We start from the raw sequence: 21,929 nt of genomic DNA on the forward strand, positions 1-21,929 counted from the left end.
ACTCTGCAATGATTAATTTAATTTCATTAAATATAATAAGAACAAGTAAAAAAAAAAAAAAAAAGACCAAATAATGTTTCAATCTGTCAAAGCTAATTTCATTCATGAAAAGCAACAGTTTGCTACGTTAGGTATGTTTTTACTTACTTCTCCAATGGAATCTTGAGAATCCTGGTTGTATACCTGAGTCTCCACCTCTCCATCAGTACTTTCTTCTGCCATAACTTCTTCCTGCGTCATAATACACTAATATATTAACCATATCAGTGTAGCAGATGAAGATGAAGGGTTACCTGTTTTTCTTAGTTCTCTCATTTGAAAAAACCCTTCAAATCTTTAATTTTATGAAACTATAGAAAAATAAAATTTTATTTAAAAATTATAATCACATTCCTCCTCAGTATACACAAAGTAAGGTTTATGAACATTAATACATGCTAATACAATTAATTTAGTAGCCTTAATGTTTGATTTGAAACCTGCTTCATTATAATTTAATCTTAACAACAAAAAGGAATATAATTTTGGTTAATCTTAGAAAAAGACAGCAGGTAACAGTTTATGTCCATGATATTTAAAAGCTGAGATGAAATTCAATTGTTTTTATAACTGTGTTTTTTTATTGAAATAGAAACAAATTAAAGATATGCAAGAACATAAAACACTGTTGGCAACAATACCTGGGTTGTCAGTGGAATCTTTGTAGAAAGTTCAATAAAAGTGTTTTCCAGATAAAACATTTTGGTCCCAAAAGATTAATTTTCTCTAGGCTATAACTGAAAAGAGTACCTTAACTCTACTGGTAAAGATTAAAATCGACAAAAGAACTTTATGCACCTCAGTTCCTACAGGTGTAACGCTTTTCAACTTCTTTGGAAGAGGCATTTCCACAGTATCATCAGAGACTTGGTCTGATGCTTCTATGGTGCTATCCTCTTCCTCTTCACGTGTACGCTTTGGCAAAGAAGAACTGGGGGTAGCTGAAACTTTGAAATTACATAAATCTTGAATTAGAGCATGATCATAACTCGATTTAGATAAAGATAATTTACCCAATACAGTCACTTAACTAAAGGAGAACACAGTAAACATTTAATTGTACAGATTACTAAAATACACTCAACCAACTCCTAGATCAATGCATCAACATAATTTGTTTCTGCTAAGCTATGGGTAAACAAAGAGCAACTTACGCTCTGAGTCAATGTTTTTATACCAACCCACGCTTTGCTTAATAAAGTCAACCAATTTTTACAATATATCTGATTCACTGAGATTATACTAATATGTTGTTATTTACAAAGTTTACATGGGACCTTCTACAAAACTCAGGACTCCTTGAATAAGAAAAAATGTACACTACATGTAAATCAGTATATAGTCTTATCTTAGGTGTCTTTTAGTCTTCTGGACCTCCGTTAAATTACATACAATATGTTTTACGTTAATAGGTAAAACCAGTAAAAAAAGTAACTGGAGGGGGAGAATCATCTTAATGACAAACAACTGATCTAAAATAGTCATATTCAGCAGTAAACATGAAATAAAATGTTAGTAATATATTCGTTCATTCTACTATCTGGTAGAAAGCAAGTATGCACAAAGAGTACTTGTGATATGTATTATAATACATATAAGATATCATAATTGTATAGGTTTACTTAACTTCATTTGTACAAAGAATACTCAAGATATATATACTCAAGATATACTCAAGATATGTAACTCAAGATATACTCGAGATCTTATAAATGCGTAGGTGTACTCTGACTTCATTTTAAAATTAATCTTACCTGTGCCAAATACTGCTGTGGAAGTAGAAGGCCGCTCAACTGGTGAACTCTGAACAACCTCTACTATGTTTGAAGATAACTCCTGATTGATAGGCTCAATCTGAGGATGACTCTGTTGAGTGGGTTGCACAAAAGCTGTAGCCTGTGTTTGTTGCTGAACAGTTAAAATAGGTTGAGAGATAGAAGGCTGGACATTAGGACTAGTAGAACGAACGGATCCACTTGTGCTTCCAAAAACTGGAACATGTTCCACAGGCCCTTCTGACTGCATAGCTGAAAAAATAATTATAATGCTGAATATAAGACTTCTACTTTCATCAAAACTGAAATTATCTTTCCCTATTCTGCGGTAAACGTCACCTTTCACAAGGATTCTCTTGGCACTTAGTAGACAAATACACTGTGGGTAAAGGTAATGTATTATGGATTTTTATATTCCCTATGTAATTGATATGTAGCACGCAATAAAATGTTGGCTCAATTAAATAAATAAGTATCTGAAACTGATTTTGCATCTACTCATTTAAATTACTGTTGAATAAAATTAATGAAATTAAGCTCGAAGTATAATTAGAATTTTTCATTAAGCATCATTTGTTTTTAATTGATATAACAGTAAATGTAATTAGTAATATATTTAGTTTATTGGATGTAGTTGAAATAAAACATTCTGTATTTTCATAGCACAGATACACTTGAATAATTTACTGAATTCTAACATTTATCAAGATAAGAATATAAGGAACTATGCAGGTAGCAAAGTTTTACTGAACACCTACTGTGGAGTTAGGTAAAGGGATTAAACAATAAGAAGCCAAGATTTTTGCCCTTGAGGAGCTCAATGTAGTGGAGTAAAAAGGCATGTATACCACAGAATAAAATACAAAGTTGTAACTGCTGTAATGAGTAACAGAATGTCATGGGAAAAAATTGAAGAAAGCAATGAAATGGTCAGGTTCAGTGAGAAAGCAATGTTGGGTTGAGCCAGTAATTCAGTATGATTTTCCAAAGTGGATTTCATATATTCTTTGTCATTACAAGTGAAATTTTTGGTCCTAGAAGTATGTACTGCAAATATTAAGCATCCATTTTTATAATGACATTGACTTCAGCTGTACTGGACGCTTCACTTATCTTTGAAATTACTGTCATTTTCTCATAATAAATCTAAATAAGCAATCAGTCTAATCAGATCTGTATTATTTTACTAACCTTCCTGTGATTCCACTTGTGTAGTGGGCATCACTGTAGCTGTTGGGGTAGTAGTGGGATTTGTAACAGTTGCAGGTGTAACCATTGGGCGGATACTCGCCCTGGGTGTTGACTTATTTCCAGCCAAAGCTGCAGCTGTCACTTTACTTGGAGTAGACACAACAGGAGTTGGCTTGATATTGGCTGTTGGTGGGTCTGAGGTGCTGGCACTAATAGAGGAGAAAATGCAAGAATAATTAATAACAAATTATTACACAAATACTTTTAAAAACACAGTGAGTACAGGTCTCTATTTTTTTGTTCACTAAGTATTTCAGAGCCTTATTAAAGCTGTTTTGAATTTAAGCATTAAAAACTATACAGGGAATGCTCCAGTGTGGTGCATCCTGACAATGCAGAATGTATCCAGCTGCTGAACTGCTGAACCCAAGTCTCAGCCCAGCATTTTATATCTGTCATCATGTAACATCACGGGGAAAATCAGTAGCAGCCTTAGAAACCAACTGTAAACTAAAAGATGAGAGATGTTTTCTCTGTCACAAAGCTTCATCTGATAGGACTGAAAGTATGCTGAAAACAAGTTGGCAAACACATGATACAGTTTTGCAGAGAAAATAACTCTTTAGTGTATGTTTTTACAATAGAATACACAGATTTCTGTTTCCTAAACAGAAAGATCACTAGATATTCCCTGAGCTTTAAAAGAAAAATAACAGACTATGAAATAACTAAAACTCACATTCCTCTTTCACCAGAAGCTGGAGTTGTTTTCAACGTGATCTGTCTCTGCTGTTCAGGGACCTATAAAGAGAAAGCTCTTGATTGTTGTTCCTAGCCCACAAGAGTCCACTAAAAATGCTACAAAAAATATTTCACTATTGTTAATTCTCTCTGCATACATTGAATTTTAGCCAAAATTCACTCTGACAAAGGCTCCTATGTCACCAGGCACTTTCAAGTAAAAGGTACAAAGAAAAACAATTTGTTACTTAAGCAGAATTAGCTAATCACCTTATTAGAAGGTTCTTGAGGCTCATCTCTCTGCTCAAGGTGTCTCTCTTGATGCTCCCTGAGTTCTCTTTCCAAGCGACTAATTCGACCTTCATATTGGGACTTTAGAGCAGTAATACGAACATCCAATTCATCTTTCTGCTGATCTAAGGCTCCATTCCTTTGTTTAAGCTCCTCATTTTCTTTAGTTAGCTGATCTTTTACACCTAAAGAAGTAATCAGGTGATTATATTAATATTACAATCAAACATTTAAAACAACATTTATGCACTTAATTGACACATGGTCACATCAGATTCTACTACTATAACATCTACATTAGTTATGATATTCTATACATCTCAATGAGCAAAGTTCTAAGTACATTCATGTTTTCACTTATTACTAGAATATAAAATATACTTACTCCAACATAAAAATTTAGTTTTTCCTAACTAAAATCTCAACAAACTAAAGATCTGAGTTAGCAGAAGCCCTTTTATATTTCAATGTATCATTCAATTCATTTATGAATTGCAAAATTTTTATTTCATATAATCTACAGCACTGTTTAAAAATAATTCAAGAACTTTTAAAATCAAGTAAGTTGTTAGGGCATTGTCTTAAAGATCATTTAAAAAAAAAATGCCTGTAACAAAACCCAACTGATTTGACATTTTATTTAACTACTCAGCAGACTGACAGGCAAGGCTGAATAAACCCCTGATCCTTGAAGAACTAGGTTCTTCATAAATTTGACATGATACTCTCCCCAAAGAGCTAGAGGGGCCCACTACCATATGAGGCACAAAAAAATCCCTGGACTGGTAAAGATCTTTATGCAGTCTACATAAGGTGTGTAGGCAGCATGGTCTGGGCTCAAAGGATCTCTGTCACAAGATAAAATTGTTATTCATGAAAGCAGAAGGATAGCAGTACTCCATTATCTATTGCCAGCCAACAATTGAGAAAAATTTCATCATATCAAGGACGTCCTCATCACTTGAAAATTAGGATTGCTCTTTGTGTCCAACTAATTATTCCTAATATTTAAAGCGCACACACACACACACAGACACAAACACACCCTTCATAGTAGATACCTTTTATTTCTATTCCATTTAATTTTAAGCCTGCAACACACAACCAACTTTCACTACCAAGTTCAAACTTTAAACAGGTATTTACCAGCTAAGTGTGCAATTTTTGATTTTGCTGCTACAATAGCTTTTCTGGTTTTTTCTTCCTTTTCAGTTATCTGTTGTCGGAGCTGTTCCTCCTGTGTGGTTCTATCTTGAAGATCCTGACGAAGTCGTGAAAGTTCAGACTGAAGTTGCACAGTCTGTTCCTGGAGATTTCTTGCTTCTGTCTCTTTTTCAGATAATGTCTTTAAAGGAAAACAAAGTATTCACCATGGAATTCAATCATTTCAATATAAACTGTATGTGGTAGCAACTTAAAGTATAACTTATTAATTTGCTCTTTAAAAGATTAAATAGCATAAAAATGGTGGTCAGACCAACTAAATGCACACCTGAAGATGACTGGGTACTACTTACTTACAGGAGCCATTCCAAGTAAAACGAATAAAATGTATCCATTCCCACATGGTAAGAGAAACTGTCAGTAGTTAGTACATATTTCTTCAGGTGTATAACAGGAAAGAATTAGGAACAGACTGTTCTCACACTCATACCTTCTGCAGATTCTCTACTTGACTCTCGAGTGATTTTGATTTTGTTTCAGCTTGGTTGAGCGTTTCTTTGAGTTCCTGCATTTCCTGGACTAAAACATGCTGTTCCTGATGGTCTCCAGAGGACTGAGCCGATGTCTCCATAACCTAAGACAACAAACAGTAATAATACACTTAAATATTTACGTTCAGTAATTCCATTTCTGCAAGTTTGTCTAAGAAAATAATCACAGCTTTGCAAAGAAACTTTATCCTTGAAGGTATTCGAAACAGAATTTTCTATGAAACAACTGTAATCTCCAAAAACGGGGAACTAGTTGTGGTTTTCCACATAACTGAATACTAAACAGCTAATCAAAATGATGCATTATAGTTGAATTTTCAACACTGAACTGCATTTTCATAATAATGAATCAAGTGAAAAAAGCAGACTACAAAATAATATAAGCATATAATATTATTTCTTTGAAAAAACACATCGCTTATATGTATGAAAAGGGATACTAATGTACTAATAGTGGCTAAAACAAAGGGGTAGTAATTGCGAATTTTTTCTTTATTTTCTAATCCAACATGTAATAAATACGTAATTCTCAATATACAAATTCCTTACCTTCAGGAATTAAAAACAACATTTAGATTCAAAATATAAACATAATAAAGATTTCTGAATTTTTTTGATAGGTGGTTAACATAAATAATTTATTTAAAACTATACAAAACCTGATTAGTCATCATTTTTTAATATCCAATTGTAATTACCAATGAGTTATAAGAACATAGCTTTGAAAATGGAAAGTACTTGAAAGGTGAAAACTGAACCAAAATATATCTAGTATTTACCAAAATTTGTGAGTTTATAATGCATTTTCAGCATATTAAAGAACTAATCTTAAATAAAGATATCATATATGGTTACACGAGTTTAGTATCTGAAAGCTAGTAATATTCAAAATTACAAAGAAATAAGATTTCATAACATTCATCCTAATTTTTTTTTGTAAGAAAAGCTTCTTCAAAATACCTTATCCTGTTGTGCTTTAAGTTCTTCATATTGAGTCTTGTACCTACGTCCAATTTTCTTTACTTGAGTAATAGTTTTGACTTTTTCTTGGATATCAATTATTTTGGCATCTAAGTCCTTCTGGATGGTTTCCTTTTCAGTTCTTACTTTATTTAGATCTTCCTTCAGACTCTGAATTAAGTTCTGGTTGTTAGTCAAAGATGCATTTGATCTTTAAAAAATGGAGGAAAAAATAAAGATTTTTCTTTCAAATTTTGAAGTTCAATGTAACTTTACGTTTTACTGCTTTAATAAAATTTTTTTTTTTGAAAATCCTAAAAAATACCCACATACTTCAAAGGTAAGAACTTACAAATTTACAGCCCTTAGGCAAGATCTTATTACATAGGTTTACATGTGCATTTTAGAGATGAGAAAAACGGAGTTACCAGTGGTCAAGTAACATGCGCAATTTCACAAACTAAAATCAAGTGATGGTACTCAGATTTTAATTCAGACTTGCTTGAGAGTAAAACCCACCCTCTTTCTACTGCATTGAGTATTGTCAAATTTCTTCTGTAAAGGGCCGGATATTAGAATATGCTATACTTTGCAAGCCACAAAGTCTTTGCTGCATTTTTCTTCAACAATGCTTTAAAAATATAAAAATCAGTCTTGGCTTATAGGCTGTACAAAACCAAATCATGGGTCACATTAGGTCTGTGGGCTATAGTTTGCCAATGCCTGTACTATATCCTGGACTGAACTTGAAATCAGATGGCCTGAATTAAAAGTACGGGTTAATTTTGAACTGAACTTGAAATCAGATGGCCTGAATTAGGTAGTCAATCTTTTTGAATCTTAGGTTCTTCATTTTTAAGATTAAAATATAACTCTCCTACTTAACATGCTAGACTATTGCTACAAAGAGAATATATATACACATGTATGTATAAAAAACACACAAATTTGTAAGTTGTAAAGCAATATATAAATGGGGTCATGATATGGACAAATTACACTAAAGCTTCAGAAAAGGTAAACCAGAAACATTAATATTTAATTTCTTAATTTTAAAGGGGCAACACTTTGCTATTAGTTCATGCAAGAAAAAATTAAGACTTAAAAACTTCCCTTGGCCAGGCATGATGGCTCATGCCTGTAATTCCAGCTCTTAGGGAGGCAGAAGTGGGAGGAGAGCTTGAGCCCAGGAGTTTGAGACCTGCCTGGGCAACAGAGGGAAACACTGTTCTCCACAAAAAGGAACAAAAAAGCCAAAGCAATAAAACCCACTTCCCTTACAGAGTCACAAATATCAGCTAACCAAAACAACAACAATAACAACAACAAAAACTACTTGTAAAAGTCTTTGATAGCTATAAACTTAGCTTTAGACTTCTACTGAGTAGCTCTTTAAAAAATAAAATATAGAGAAATAATTATCTATAATGAGGATATTCTCATACATACTTTATATATGAAGGCATAATATTAAATCACTGCTTGACTCTACAAAGTAGACGCAAGTCAGATAGGAGTGCTCTAGCACGTTCCATTCTTTCTTAAACCACGAGGCAGGCACTTGGGGAGTCATATAAGTAAGTAAAATAAACTTCTTTAAGATTTTATATATTATATATGATTTAAGGCTTCTTTCAATATACCTTGCAATTTCAGCTTTAAGTCTACCAATTTCTTCTGTCAACTGTTGAATACGCTTAGTATGAACTTCCTTTTCAGAAAGGAGCTTCCGATATTCTTCTGTATCTGGATCTTTCTGTTGACTTACTAGATGCTAGAATAACAAAAATGCTTACTTGATTTTTTTAGGTTTTATGAAACAAATGTGCTATAATAAAATGGAAGAATATCTGATTATGTTTACATTAGGTTACTTGCATGTAAAGTAATCAAGCATGGAACTACAAGATACTAAGATCAAACTTAGCTTTGGTTTGGCTAAGAAGTCTAGCCAAAACGGAAGAGGAAAACAAATCAAATGTCATTAACTGCTCATTATATTTTCATATTTGTGAATAAACATTTCAGATTAGTTAGAAGCCAAATAAAGGGATCCAAAGAATCAAAACTTTCAATATTAAGTATCTAATTTCATTGAAGTGACATTTAAAAGAAAAAAAATGTAGATAATGCATTACAAGTTAAACACACAAACCTTCTGTAGAGGCCAGGTAACGTGCTTTATGTGTATTACATTTTTTATCACACGAAAGGTGATAAGAGTTTCCCTCATTTTACAAATGAGGAAAACTAAAGCTCCAAGAGGTTAAGAAACTCTCCCAAGTCATATAACTAGTACATGCAAGGCAGATTTCTAACCTTTTGTTTGAATAAAGAGCTGAGTTTCTAATCACAGTATGTTAACATGGTTTCATCTCCCTAAAAACGTTCCAGTGAACAAGTCTTTTTAAAGTGCTTCAATAAATACAACAAAGTATACACATTCCTAGTTTGTTTTTGAGACAGCATCTCCCTCTCTCACCCAGGCTGGCATGCAGTGGCATGATCACAACTCACTGTAGCTTTGACCTCTTAGGCTCAAGTAATCCTCTGGCCTCAGCCTCCCAAGTAGATGGGACTACAGGCATGCACCACCATGCCCAGCTAATTTTTAATTTTTTGTAGAGATGGAGTCTCACTACATTGCCCAGGCTGGTCTCAAACTTCTGGGCTCAAGCAATCCTCCCATCTTGGCCTCCCAAAGTGCTGGGATTACAGGCATGAGCCACCATGTCTGGCCTCAGATTTCTATTTTCATGTATAAAAATATTTTAGAGATAAAATGAAAGCCTAAAACTTTTAAATTATGGAAAATAAAGTAACTGCTTTTTAGAAATGTATATAATGTAACAAAAATTTTTAATAAATTGGGTTATAAGTTTAACATGTCAAATATTTACATGTGTTAATAACATAATACATGTAAATAATAGACTTCCACTAATAAACACAGTAATTTTCACTAGTTCCTCAAATATCTTTATCCCCCTAAGTTTCCCCTATTATGAAAAACACACGTTTCCATGTTTTGGAAGAGTTTTAACTGCATTTACCTGGTTACGTGCTTTCCAACGTTTGACATCCTCTTCTAACAGCTTCTTTTCTGCCTGCAACATACCGCTTTTCTCACTCAGCTCAGCATTTGCTTCTTGTAAGGGTAAAATATCTAACTCCAGTTTCCTTACCTGAAAGTCATGCCAATATTTAACAACAAATGTAAAAATTCATTTATTATTAAAAATAACATGCTTACACTCTTGATAACCAAGCAACAAACCTTTGCTTGCATTTGCTGTAGATCCTGTTCTAGTCTCTCCTTTTCTTCTCTTAGCATTTTATTGGTCTCCATAACTACATTCATTGTTTCAGTTTTCTTCATCAGTTCTTCATGCTGAGCCATTGTTTTTGCAGTTACCTAAACATTTCAAATAAATATACATACCAACATCTAACAATAGTTGAAAGTCTACCTGTTCCTATGAGCTCAAATCCTCCCTACAACAAAGTAAAGAGGATTTAAGTTTCAACTTTTAGAACTAAAATTTTTGAAAGTTCATGTTTACTTTTCTGTGAGGCATGCTAACTGCACAGTTTAAACAAATACAAGAATTACAAAGATAAAAGTGAAAAGATGCTACAAATCCCACCAACAAAGTATTAACATTAGGTAAAAACATCAATCCAAATCTCTATTTTTTTTTCTTTCTGTATCTTTTTTTTCCTTGCTGCACTAAATTCAGTATTAGTTCTAAAATGTTATTTTAATCTCAGTTTATTCCCTCTTGTTCAGAAATCTCTTTATTTTGATCCTTTGTTTCATCACTTTGGTTATGAGAAATTTTACCGAATTATCTGTGAAGAATTTTTTCCTTCTCATAGGGTATAATTATCCATCTTTTGCATTTGGTATATTACTTTCTTCCCCCACTATTTTTAAAGCTATAGCATATTTCATGGTTGCCATGCTATACTGTTCAAGCTTAGACAGACATTATATTATTATTATTATTATTGTTTGATTATTTTTTGAGATGGAGTCTCGCTCTGTCGCCTAGGCTGGAGTCCAGTGGCACGATCTTGGCTCACTGCAAGCTCCGCCTCCTGGGTTCATGCCATTCTCCTGCCTCAGCCTCCCGAGTAGCTGAGACTACAGGAGCCTGCCACCACGCCCGGCTAATTTTTTTATATTTTAGTAGAGATGGGGTTTCACCGTGTTAGCCAGGATGGTCTCGATCTCCTGACCTCATGATCTGCCTGCCTTGGCCTCCCAAAGTGCAGGGTTACAGGCGTGAGCCACCGCGCCCGGCTCATTATATTACTTTTTATATAATCTATGTTACTTATTGACTCTCTTCTTCCTATATTTAAGAGTTGGTTTCCCCCTGTGAACTTGTTGGTGGGCAGGCATTTTCTAGTATTTACTTTCTATAGCCCAAAGGAAAAAAAAAAGGAAGCAGAGAAGACTAAAACAATATGCAATCTTTGTTACAGACTCTGATTCTGTCCCTTTTCCTCCAAGTATTAACTCCATTGAACTGGAGGCTCTATTATTTCCATGGTGAGATACATTTGAATTAAACAGGATATAATTCTGGAAACTTTAGCTTCTGCTGAACACACAAATCCCATAAACTTCATTATTTACTTTTCCCTGTTCAATGGTTTCTTAACAGTCATTTTGACTACTTATCAGTTAAAAGAGGTGAATGTTTTAAGAACTTAATTTCCTTCCTTCTAGATGTGGGGGTATATTACTGTAGTTCCTAAGAATGAAGTAACTCAACAATAAGCTTTGGGTGGTAGTGTGCCGTAAGAAGTCAAGCTTGTGTTATTACCATACATTTCACTACCACAGCTTCTTTTCCTTTGGTTGTTAGTTTCTACTACTTTTTGCTCCTTGGGTGAGAAAGATATTCTGTAGCAGTTTAAATCACTTTATCCTAGAATGACTATCCACATGTATAAACCATAACGATAATAAATTAAGACAGCTGGAATTTATTAAGCACCCACTACATACCAGACATGCTTTTAAATGCTTCATGTGCACAAACTCAATTAATCCTCATTATTATCCAAATATTACAGAAGAAGAAACTAAGAGCAGGGAAGTTAAACAATGTACTCAATGCCACAGCTAATGGTATGAAGCTAGAATCTGAAACCAGGCAGTGTGGTTACAGAGCCTTTACTTTCAAGCACTATACTATATTAGTGTTTAACAAAAGCTTAATGAATTTATAAGTTTAGAAGAATGCTTACTTCAAGTTAAATTTTACGTTATGCTAAATAGTAGAGATACAAATGAGTGTTTCTCTTTTGATTTAACAAATGCTTTCTTAAAGCTTACTATACCTACCTGGACTTTCTCCCTTTCAGCATTTAGACTATCTTGCAGTTCCTGCAGCTCTCTTTCTAAAAGTTCAACCCTTTGTCGATAACGCAGACTCTCAACCTGAGCCACCTCAAACCTAGTTTCAGCAATTTCTTTTTCTCGTCGTATAAATCTACAAAAATACAGATATTAAAATTTTCTGTGAATTTTAAAAAGCCAACATTTCAAAACTTGGATAATTTGGTAAGATGACAAAAATCATTGACTTTAATAACTATTTCACATGTTTTTATTAATAATAAACAATAATGGGAAATGCATTTCTATTTTCTTTTATAGACACTGGCTTTAGAATGTTCATCTCTAAAATGATCTGAAAGGCATTTAGTTTTTCAAGAGAAATCTGCTCTAGTTCCTACTATCAGATTCAACTTATTAGTCACTTATTAGTATGTGTAAATGTTAAAAGTTATGAGTTTTTTGACAAATAGAAGAATGAACTCTGTATCAAAATTATGTATAATCTCTTTAATTTATGATTTGTAGTTTTATTTCACAGTTGTTATACCACAGAAACGAAGCAGTAAGAACATGATTTACCTGAGAATTTCCAAAATTTGTTCTTGAGATTTTCCTTCTTCACTGAGAGATACATTCAGTGGTCCTTGTACACCTTCTTTCACAGAGGCCACGACCTTGTCACTTAATTTTTCGATCTGATCATGAAGTAACTTGTTTTGTTTCTCCAGATCTTCACAGCGACATACACATTTGGAAACTTCATCCTGCAAGCCAAGAGTCTATCAGAATAGCAGATTTTCCAATACACATTTTAAAAAACAACTTGGTCAGGCACGGTGGCTAATGCCTATAATCCCAGCTACTTGGGAGGCTGAGGCAGGAGAATTGCTTGACCCCGGAGGCAGAGATTGCAGTGAGCCAATATCACGCCATCGCACTCCAGCATGGGTGACAGAGCAAGACTCCATCTCACACACACACAAAAAAAATTCTTTGAATTCAACTGAACATTCTATTCAGATTTACAATTATACCTTTAACATTCTCTCTCTTTCCTCCCAAGATGCTTTACACTCCAACAACTGTGATTCTGCTTTCTGTGTTGTTTCTTCCAAATGCTGACGGACTGATGCCATTTTTGAAACCTGCTCCTTCGCAGCTTGTAGAGCTTCAACATCAGCAGCATGCAGCATCAATTCTCTCTCATACTTATTCTGAGCTTCCACAGCTATTTTAGCCTATAAGAAATTATTTCCCAGTTGATACCAAAGATCAAAAATCCATAAAGCTAGCTAGCACTTTTGGAAAAGATACACATTGAACTTTTTAAATAATAAAAGTAAAGACAATCTAAATGTAGCAAAATAAGAAATTAAAAGTTAATGCTTTAGCTACTTAATGAAATATAATAAAACTGTCAGAAATGAAACTTAGAAGATGGTAGCAATTTGGACAAACTTTCCGATATAAGAAACTAAACATAACTCAGCTATATAAATACTAAATTATAGATCCACTGATTTTAATGAAATTTACTTTGAAGCAGTTCCCTGTATTACATTTTAAAATAGTGGTATACATGTTACATATATATAGGCAATAAAGAATAGTAACCAAATGAATAGCTATTAACATGACACCCAACTTAAAATAAGAACATTACCAATATCCTCAAACGTATTCCTATCCCATCCTACCATTTTAGTAACTCTGACTCCTGAATTTTTATCATTTCTTGTTCGTAAAAAAATTATAAAAAGCTTCAACACGTGTGCACATACATACACTCAAACTAATGAGACTTTTTTTTAACATTTTATAAAAAGCAGTATACAGATATATGTGCAAACTTAGTAATGCATTAACAGTGTTATCAAGAGGTTTTTGTTTTGTTAAGGAAAGGCTGTCTCTAATCAATTGTATCTATAATTTTATAACCAGATCTAGTGAAGGACAATAGTAAAATAATTTTCGCAAATAAGAGCCAAGTACAAATTTTAGTCTCCTACTCCTGTTTTTGTTTTCCCATTGTCAAGATTGCTTTGTTAACAAATATTGCACTATGTATTTATTTTTAGCCTTCATCTATACTTTTCAATTTGTCCTAAGTTCCACAAAAGTGGAAATAATCTTGAATTTTTCCAAGGTCCACCAATTCTCACAATGCATAAATATACTTCAAGAATCATTCTCTAGGATCAAAACTCATTTCTCAATTAACTGGCTATAAGAGCACCACTTACTTGTTCCTGACAGTCACGTCTGGCTTGCTGCTCATTACTTAAAGCTGTGCTTGCTCTCTGAAGAGCTTCTTGTACTTCATTCTGAACACTAGAAAGTGTTTTTTTCAATTCAGATAACTAAGTAGAAAGAACAAGATTAAAACCAAAATTAATTGCAAACTTACTTGGAAAATACTGTATTGTAGTGTTACTATACTGAAGGCTCATTTTTCAAGATCCAATTAGACCAAAAAACTGCTGCTAAATTTAAAATGCTCACACCCTGATAAAATCAGTTTTGCAACTCTATCCATCCCCTAATATTTGCAAAAGTCATCTCAGGTAGGGGCTTTTAAAAAGAACCACTGATACCTATTTCTGTAAAGTAGTCTAAACATTTCAATGGGAAATGTATATAGAGGTACAGAAAAGAGTAAAACATAATTTTGCCTATGTTTTTAATAAATTTCTGCTGAGATGAACTAAATGGCAACTAATGACCTAGTTAAAAGAATTCAAATCCTTACAACAACAACAACAACAACAACAACAACAATATCATTAACCTATTTACCTGTTGTTCCATGCTCTCTATGGCTCTTCTCTTATCATCCTGAAGTTCTTGTTTTTCCTTCTCTACTTCCATCAACTTCTTTTCCAACTGTGTCTGAAACTCAGCTGACTCTTTTAAACGAACTTCAATATTCTTACGCACTTCTTCTGTCACCTTTACCATATTACAAACCGTAGGATATAAAAATTACACACATTTAAAATCATATAATTACTTTCTCCAAATCAAAACTAATTTGATAAGAAAATTAATGTTTGCATTATATTAGAAAAAGTATCCAGTAAAGGTGATTAGAAGATTCGACAACAAGCAAAAACACCATATAAATCTACAAGCATTTACCTTTCAGCTTGGCTACTGGCCATTTTTCTTTTTTGAAATGAAATTTCCAATCTCTCATTTCTCCCTCAATCCTCACATCCACTTGCCAAATCCATCTATTCTACAATTGAAAGGTATTTTCCTCACACATTGTGATGTCTTTACAGTGATGTCAACTACAAAAGGATCTTTTAAAATTGCAGCCCTAGACTACTGCTACAGCCTTCAAAATGAGCACTGTATCTTCCAATCTACTACATTAATTTTCTAATCAAAAAAAAAAAAAAAAATCTGATTATGACATGTTAAAAAAAATCAATGGCTCTTAATAAACCTACAGAATATAATTTAACATATTTAAAACCTTTCACATTTGGTTATCAACTACATTTATAACTGTATCCCTTCACTACTCACTTTACAAACTGTCATCTTCTGAAGGCTTTCTACCATGGCTGAGGGTTCCCAGTATGTAAAATACCTTTCTACTCTATTTGCCTACACAGATACCTTCATTCAAGGCTTTATCTGCACAAATGCCATCTCTCGTGAAGGCATGCATACCCAGAAAACAAATAACATTCCCGACCTCTCATTCTCAACATTTGATCTGGACCATTCCAACAGCAAGGATAACCTCCTTGCTTCATGAATTTTTTGTGTTTTTGTTTTATCTGTCTTATGAGACTCAAGTACTTTCATAAGGTTAAAGGCAATGACGTTGGTCTAATTCATACCAGTGCCTTACAAAGCAGTCCTCTAATTAATAAAAACAAAGTTAACAAATGTGTTCAGATTGAATTCTGAGTTCAGAATCATACATACCTGTTTTTCCTTGTTGAGGGATTCTTCTAAACTAGTAACCATTGCTCGATATTGTTCCACATTGCTAGTACTTGTTTTGAGTCTCTCCTTTAAGTCATTCACCTGCTCTTCTGTCTGTCTTAGCTGACTCACAAGATCATCTACATCATCTTTGTTGCTAGGCTGACCTAAAAGATACAACAGCTCTGTTAAAATTAGTATTTTCAATAGTATCCGAGATGACTGTTATAAAGAGCTTGTGAAATTAGCATTAAGGTTCAAATATAGATATATTTAGAAAGTACGTTTCAATGCATGTCAAATACAAAAATAAAAACAGGTACTTTGTTATGTTACTTCCTCAAAAACAAAATATTCAAATATTAATATTTGAAATCTGTTACAAAAATTAAGAAAAGAATATTCAAAAGAGAACAATCAAATATTTCCACTAAACTGAGGTAGCTATATGAAGAAATGACAGAACTCTTAATTTATTAAATATTACAGGAAGTCAGGGACCCCGAATGGAGGGACCAGCTGGAGCCACAGTAGAGGAACATAAATTGTGAAGATTTCATCTTAACATGGACATTTATCAGTTCTCAGATAATACTTTTATAATTTCTTATGCCTGTCTTTAATCTCTTAATCCTGTTATCTTCGTAAGCTGAGGATGCACGTCACCTCAGGACCACTGTGATAATTGTGTTAACTAACAAATTGACTGTAAAACGTGTGTTTGAACAATATGAAATCAGTGCACCTTGAAAAAGAACAGAATAGTGATCTTTATGGAACAAGGGAAGACAACCATAAGGTCTGATTGCCTGCGGGGTCAGGCAAAAAGAGCCATATTTTTCTTCCTTCAGAGGGCCTATAAACTGACATGCAAGTAGGAAATACATCGCTAAATTCTTTTCCTAGCAAGGAATATTAATATTAATACCCTGAGAAAAGAATGCATTCCTCGGGGGAGGTCTACGAATGGCCGCTCTGAGAATGTCTGTCTTGTGCAGTTGAGATAAGGACTGAGATAAGCCCTGGTCTCCTGCAGAACCCTCAGGTTTACTAGGGTTTGGAAAACTCAGCCCTGGTAAATTTGTGGTCACACAGGTTCTCTGCTCTCGAACCCTGTTTTCTGGTTTAAGATGTTTATCAAGACAATATGTGCACCGCTGAACACAGACTCTTATCAGTGGTTCTGCTTTTGCCCTTTGCCCTATTCCCTCAGAAGCATGTGATCTTTGTTAGACCCTTATCAGTGGTTCTGCCTTTTGCTCTTTGAAGCATGTGATCCTTGTATCTATTCTCTGTTCCTACACCCCCTCCCCTTTTGAAACCCTTAATAAAAACTTGCTGGTCTGAGACTCAGATGGGCATCATGGTCCTACCAACACATGATGTCACCCCTGGCAACCCAGCTGTAAAATTCCTCTCTTTGTACTGTCTCTCTTTATTTCTCAGTCGGCCAATAGTTATGGAAAATAGAACCTATGTTGAAATACTGGGGGTGGATTCTCCCAATAATTAAACATTATTTACTCTAAAACACTAAATCTTAAATCTAAAATTTAGCCCAATTTTTATCAGAAGTACATAAAATAGGCAGAAAACTGTAAGTTGGAAAGAATGTTTTATCACGATATCAACAAGAAAGTATATACTTATCTCCTAGATAATTATATACCCATTATTTATATGGATCAGATATTTATGAGTCTGTATATATGCACATATACAGAGAGATGTTTCTGTACTCCCAGTGGGGGCACATCCTGATAAACTCATCATAATTTGAAACTATCGTTGAGTTGAAAACGCATACAATATACCTAACTCACTGAACACCATAGCTTAGCTTATAGCTTATAGCTTTGCCTAGACTACCTTAAAGGTGCTCAGAACACTTACGTTAGCCTATAGTTGGTCAAAATCATCTAACACAAAGCCTATTTTATAATGAGGTGTTGAGTATCTCATGTAATTTCCTGAATAAATACTGTACTGAAGTATTTTCTACTGAATGTGTACTGCTTTTGCACCATAGGTTGAAAAACTGTGTAAATCAGAAAGTCTGCATACACTTATTATTTATTTCCCTTGTATTAAGAAATAAAACCATATAGAAAGATTATTGAGACACAAAGGCTTTGACCTTGAAATGATGTATTTAAAAAGGGAAGCAAAATCTAATGAAACAAATGTTTTACCTGAGGCTACCAATAAGCAAAAATTGGGAATACTACTTTAAAGGAGATCACAAATCAACTCTTTCTTTAAGAGAAACTTATTGTAGATTTGGTATGTAACCTCATTTCCAAGGGGCCCGGGTTAAAAATCAAATAACTCTCTTCAGAAAGAATAATTTTTAAAGTATCAATAAATAGTTTCAAGGATTAGAAAACTGGGTACATACCTTGATCAAAGGCCAAGCCAAACTATTCTGAATCTTTTAAAACAGCGAATTTACTATTGTAGGCCCCAAACTGAGTACCACTGTATAAAGAAAAAGCTGCGTTTTTTTGGTTTTTTTTTTTGTTTCATTTTACTAGCATTCATAAAGAATAAGGTTATTTACTGACAGAATATATAATACTAAGAAATACTTATTTATTTACAATTATATTGGTCTATTTATTTTATTTACCTTTACCAGTTCTCTGTGAAGACTGAGAAGCAAGTTGGACTTCCATATTACTGAGGTGCTGTTTCAATGTAGCAATTTCTTTTTGAGCATTTTTAAATAGTTCTTTTGTGTTAAGATGAAGATTTGTCTCTGTATCCAGTTGTCTCTTTGTATCTAAAAGTTGAACCTATAAAATACATCAACCTTATAACACTCTCTTTAGGTTCCTAAGCAACTAAAGGTTCAAACTATCTCTTTATAAACCTTTGGAGCTCAGCCAAGAGAGAGTAACAGAAAATAGATATACTGTCACACCTGAAACAGCCAAAAAAAAACAGAGAAAACACATGAAACAACTGAGATCCCTGAGATGGAAAACAAAAGAGGTGAACCTTATATTGCCTCGGTTTACTGATTTAAAAGTTTCCAGGCTATGACACAGGGAAGAGGAAATGAGGCAGAGGCCAGGAGACTCTCTGAATTGAGAACACAGATCTGAGTCCAGGGAGACCAAAGCAGCTCAAATTTGTAAGACAGAATGTAAGACAGGAGAGGTGCATACACAGAGTACCCTGGAGCTCTACAGAGGGTCCTCCTTAAATATTCACCAGAGTAGTGATCGCTGCATATATATATGAGGCGCTTACCCCAGACAGGGGAAGAATTGTCCAAAGGAATTAAGAGTGAAGAGTATCTGTCACTCAAAGAAAGTCAAGAATAATGACTCTTCCCAGCAGCCAGACTAAAAAAAAAAACCCACAATTACACTGGACACTGGCACTAGAACTCATGAAAGTCTTGGCCTCAGTAGTGCGGAATAATAACTCCAGAATGCACACTGTTCTGGGCCCACCTAATACATCATAAAAGGCAAAGTCAAAAGAATCAAACCATTTTAAATTAACTTTACTGCATCTCAGAATAAAGCTCAAGAAGATTTAAAGGAATACAAAAATTGCACCCAACACAATAAAACTCACAATACATGGCACCCAGTAAAAAATTACTGGGTATAGAGTGAGGCAAGAAACTTAGTGAGAAAGTTTTTCAAAATCATGCTTCATCTTAGATGGCAGACTGTCCACACACCAGATTAATTACTGAACATAAACACACTACAGAAATTCAGAACTCTGATGGACTCACATCTAGATTTCTAGTAAGTGTATGCCTTTGTTCCACCTCATTTCCCAACTTCTTCTTTAGATGAGAGATCTCATGTTCCAGTTTTTCTATCTGGCTACTAAGTCTTTGTTTGGTTTCTGTTTCAGATCGCTCCAGTATTCCCTAAAGTAAAGAAAAGATTTTTGGTTATGCTTAAGAAAAAGGCAATACAAAACAATAAAAATTAAAGGCAAGAAATAATTACAGTATTAAAACCCATTTCTACATGAAGAAGCTAAAATCCAGAGTATTTATCAAGAAAGTATTCTGGTATTTTTCAATATTAAAACATCTATTATACACGAAAGAGATGGAACATATTACGATCATCACTCAGATTTCCCAGTTTTAAAGAAAATAAAAACCAAAGAATTAATCTTATAAATAGTAAAACTGCACAGGACGCTGTAAATATAACTGAGGACTTACCAATGTATGGTTTCAATCAATTTTCTTTCAATATGTTATTTAAAATACTGAAATGTCTTAATAAACTCCAAAATTCAATGATTATAATGGATGACAAAAGTGATGGATAAATTTTCTAATTAAGGAAATTGAGAGAATACAAACATAATCTAAATTTAACTTTTATAAATTTTTTCTACATAGGCTTTTTATTGGTTACCTGAATTGTTTGCAGATTAGTTAGCAATAAGTTTTGCCCCCTTTGTTCAGCTAACAAAGACTCCCTTTGCTGAGAAAGACGAACTTCAGACAATTTAAGCATTTCCTTTTCCTTCTTCAAATTTTCTGCTCTTACCTTAACATAAGTAGAAATGAAACAAAAAATGCTGAAAAACATGGTGTAAAATGTATTAAGATTATAAAATGATTCATACATCACTACATTTTTTTTAATGCTCTTAGAGACTATACCTCCTCATTGTACAAGGAAATATATAACTTAGTTTCATGTGCTAAAATATGAAGCAAAAATTATTGGGGATGATCAATGAAAAAATCTTTTGACTACTACAAATACTTATGGTTCCTTGCTCTAACAATCCAGACTTTAAAAAATAACAGCAAGAAAAATTTGATATGCAAGAATAAGAAAGCAGAATTGCTTGACTGCTATAATCATACCTGACTACTATTAAATTATGTAAGTTTTAGAATCCAAGCTGGTTTCTAAGTACCTGTTTAAAAGTGATGATTCATCTATTTAAATCATCTCCCTCCCCTCAACCCAGAGAGTACACTCTGAGTCTCAAGGGGACCAGGGAGAATGTTTTGAAAACCAATAATCTCAAAGTACTCATATTTACACACAATGATTCATAAAAATAATCAACCATAAAATTCACTCTACCAGTTTGAAAAAGTGCTGCTGCCCACTCCTCACAACGGAGATGGAGCAAGATAAAAACAAAGAATACAGCCTTATAAGAGTATTATAAGACATGGGTTCAAGTCCTAACCAACCCATCTCTCATGACTGTCCCAAAATAGGCAAATTACATATTAGCTCTTGAGTTTGTTTCACACAGGTAAAATGGGGGACAACCATACCTTGCTTACAGTAATGATCAAAGACAGAAGAGATAACTAAGTAATAAAGAAGACTATATAAAAAATTTATCATCACTGAACTAAGTAGTTAAAAATATTGTTAATTTCAAATGGACATTTATAGTCAAGTTAAAATTCAGAAATAAAATTCAATGCAATATAATTATTATATTGCCTTTTATTTCAGATGAGCAAGAATGAATAAAACATATTCGTCTGGCCGGGCGCGGGGGCTCACACCTGTAATCCCAGCACTTTGGGAGGCCGAGGCGGGCGGATCACGAGGTCAGGAGATCGAGACCATCCTGGCTAACACAGTGAAACCCCATGTCTACTAAAAATACAAAAAATTAGCTGGGTGTGGTAGCGGGCGCCTGTAGTCCCAGCTACTCGGAAGGCTGAGGCAGGAGGATTGCGTGAACCTGGGAGATGGAGCTTGCAGTGAGCCGAGATAGTGCCACTGCACTCCAGCCTGGGTGACAGAGGGAGACTCTGTCTCAAAAAAAAAAAAAAAAAAAAATTGTCTTTGTTATCTTTGTTAGAACCGAACACTGACCTACAAATTTATTTTGAAATACAAGACTTGCGAGTAAATCTTAGTCCAGCAGAAAAACAAATTCCTTTCCCTTTTC

General features: G+C 33.9%; 1 protein-coding gene across 3 annotated transcripts in view; it reads right to left on the bottom strand.

The window, feature by feature from the left end:
- LOC105484598 (translocated promoter region, nuclear basket protein) overlaps positions 1–21,929 on the bottom strand; it is a 62,537-nt gene that overhangs the window by 17,205 nt on the left and 23,403 nt on the right. For all 3 annotated transcript variants that reach the window (XR_989070.3, XM_011746409.3, XM_011746410.3), the window contains exons 20-40: positions 20,411–20,545; positions 19,765–19,905; positions 18,640–18,805; positions 16,011–16,177; positions 14,865–15,017; positions 14,312–14,428; positions 13,103–13,306; positions 12,648–12,832; positions 12,072–12,219; positions 9,990–10,127; positions 9,766–9,897; positions 8,356–8,486; positions 6,713–6,923; positions 5,692–5,835; positions 5,184–5,382; positions 4,017–4,222; positions 3,745–3,806; positions 3,006–3,214; positions 1,794–2,066; positions 838–986; positions 148–231 (exon numbers count right to left, since the gene is read on the bottom strand). Coding sequence is in view for 2 of the 3 variants with exons in the window: in XM_011746409.3 (XP_011744711.2) it covers positions 148–231; positions 838–986; positions 1,794–2,066; positions 3,006–3,214; positions 3,745–3,806; positions 4,017–4,222; positions 5,184–5,382; positions 5,692–5,835; positions 6,713–6,923; positions 8,356–8,486; positions 9,766–9,897; positions 9,990–10,127; positions 12,072–12,219; positions 12,648–12,832; positions 13,103–13,306; positions 14,312–14,428; positions 14,865–15,017; positions 16,011–16,177; positions 18,640–18,805; positions 19,765–19,905; positions 20,411–20,545 (3,354 nt within the window). In the remaining variant the exon portion in view is untranslated. The remainder of the gene's footprint in view (positions 1–147; positions 232–837; positions 987–1,793; positions 2,067–3,005; positions 3,215–3,744; positions 3,807–4,016; positions 4,223–5,183; positions 5,383–5,691; positions 5,836–6,712; positions 6,924–8,355; positions 8,487–9,765; positions 9,898–9,989; positions 10,128–12,071; positions 12,220–12,647; positions 12,833–13,102; positions 13,307–14,311; positions 14,429–14,864; positions 15,018–16,010; positions 16,178–18,639; positions 18,806–19,764; positions 19,906–20,410; positions 20,546–21,929) is intronic.

This window comes from Macaca nemestrina, chromosome 1 (genome assembly GCF_043159975.1).
Source record: "Macaca nemestrina isolate mMacNem1 chromosome 1, mMacNem.hap1, whole genome shotgun sequence".
NCBI classification, from domain to species: domain Eukaryota; kingdom Metazoa; phylum Chordata; class Mammalia; order Primates; family Cercopithecidae; genus Macaca; species Macaca nemestrina.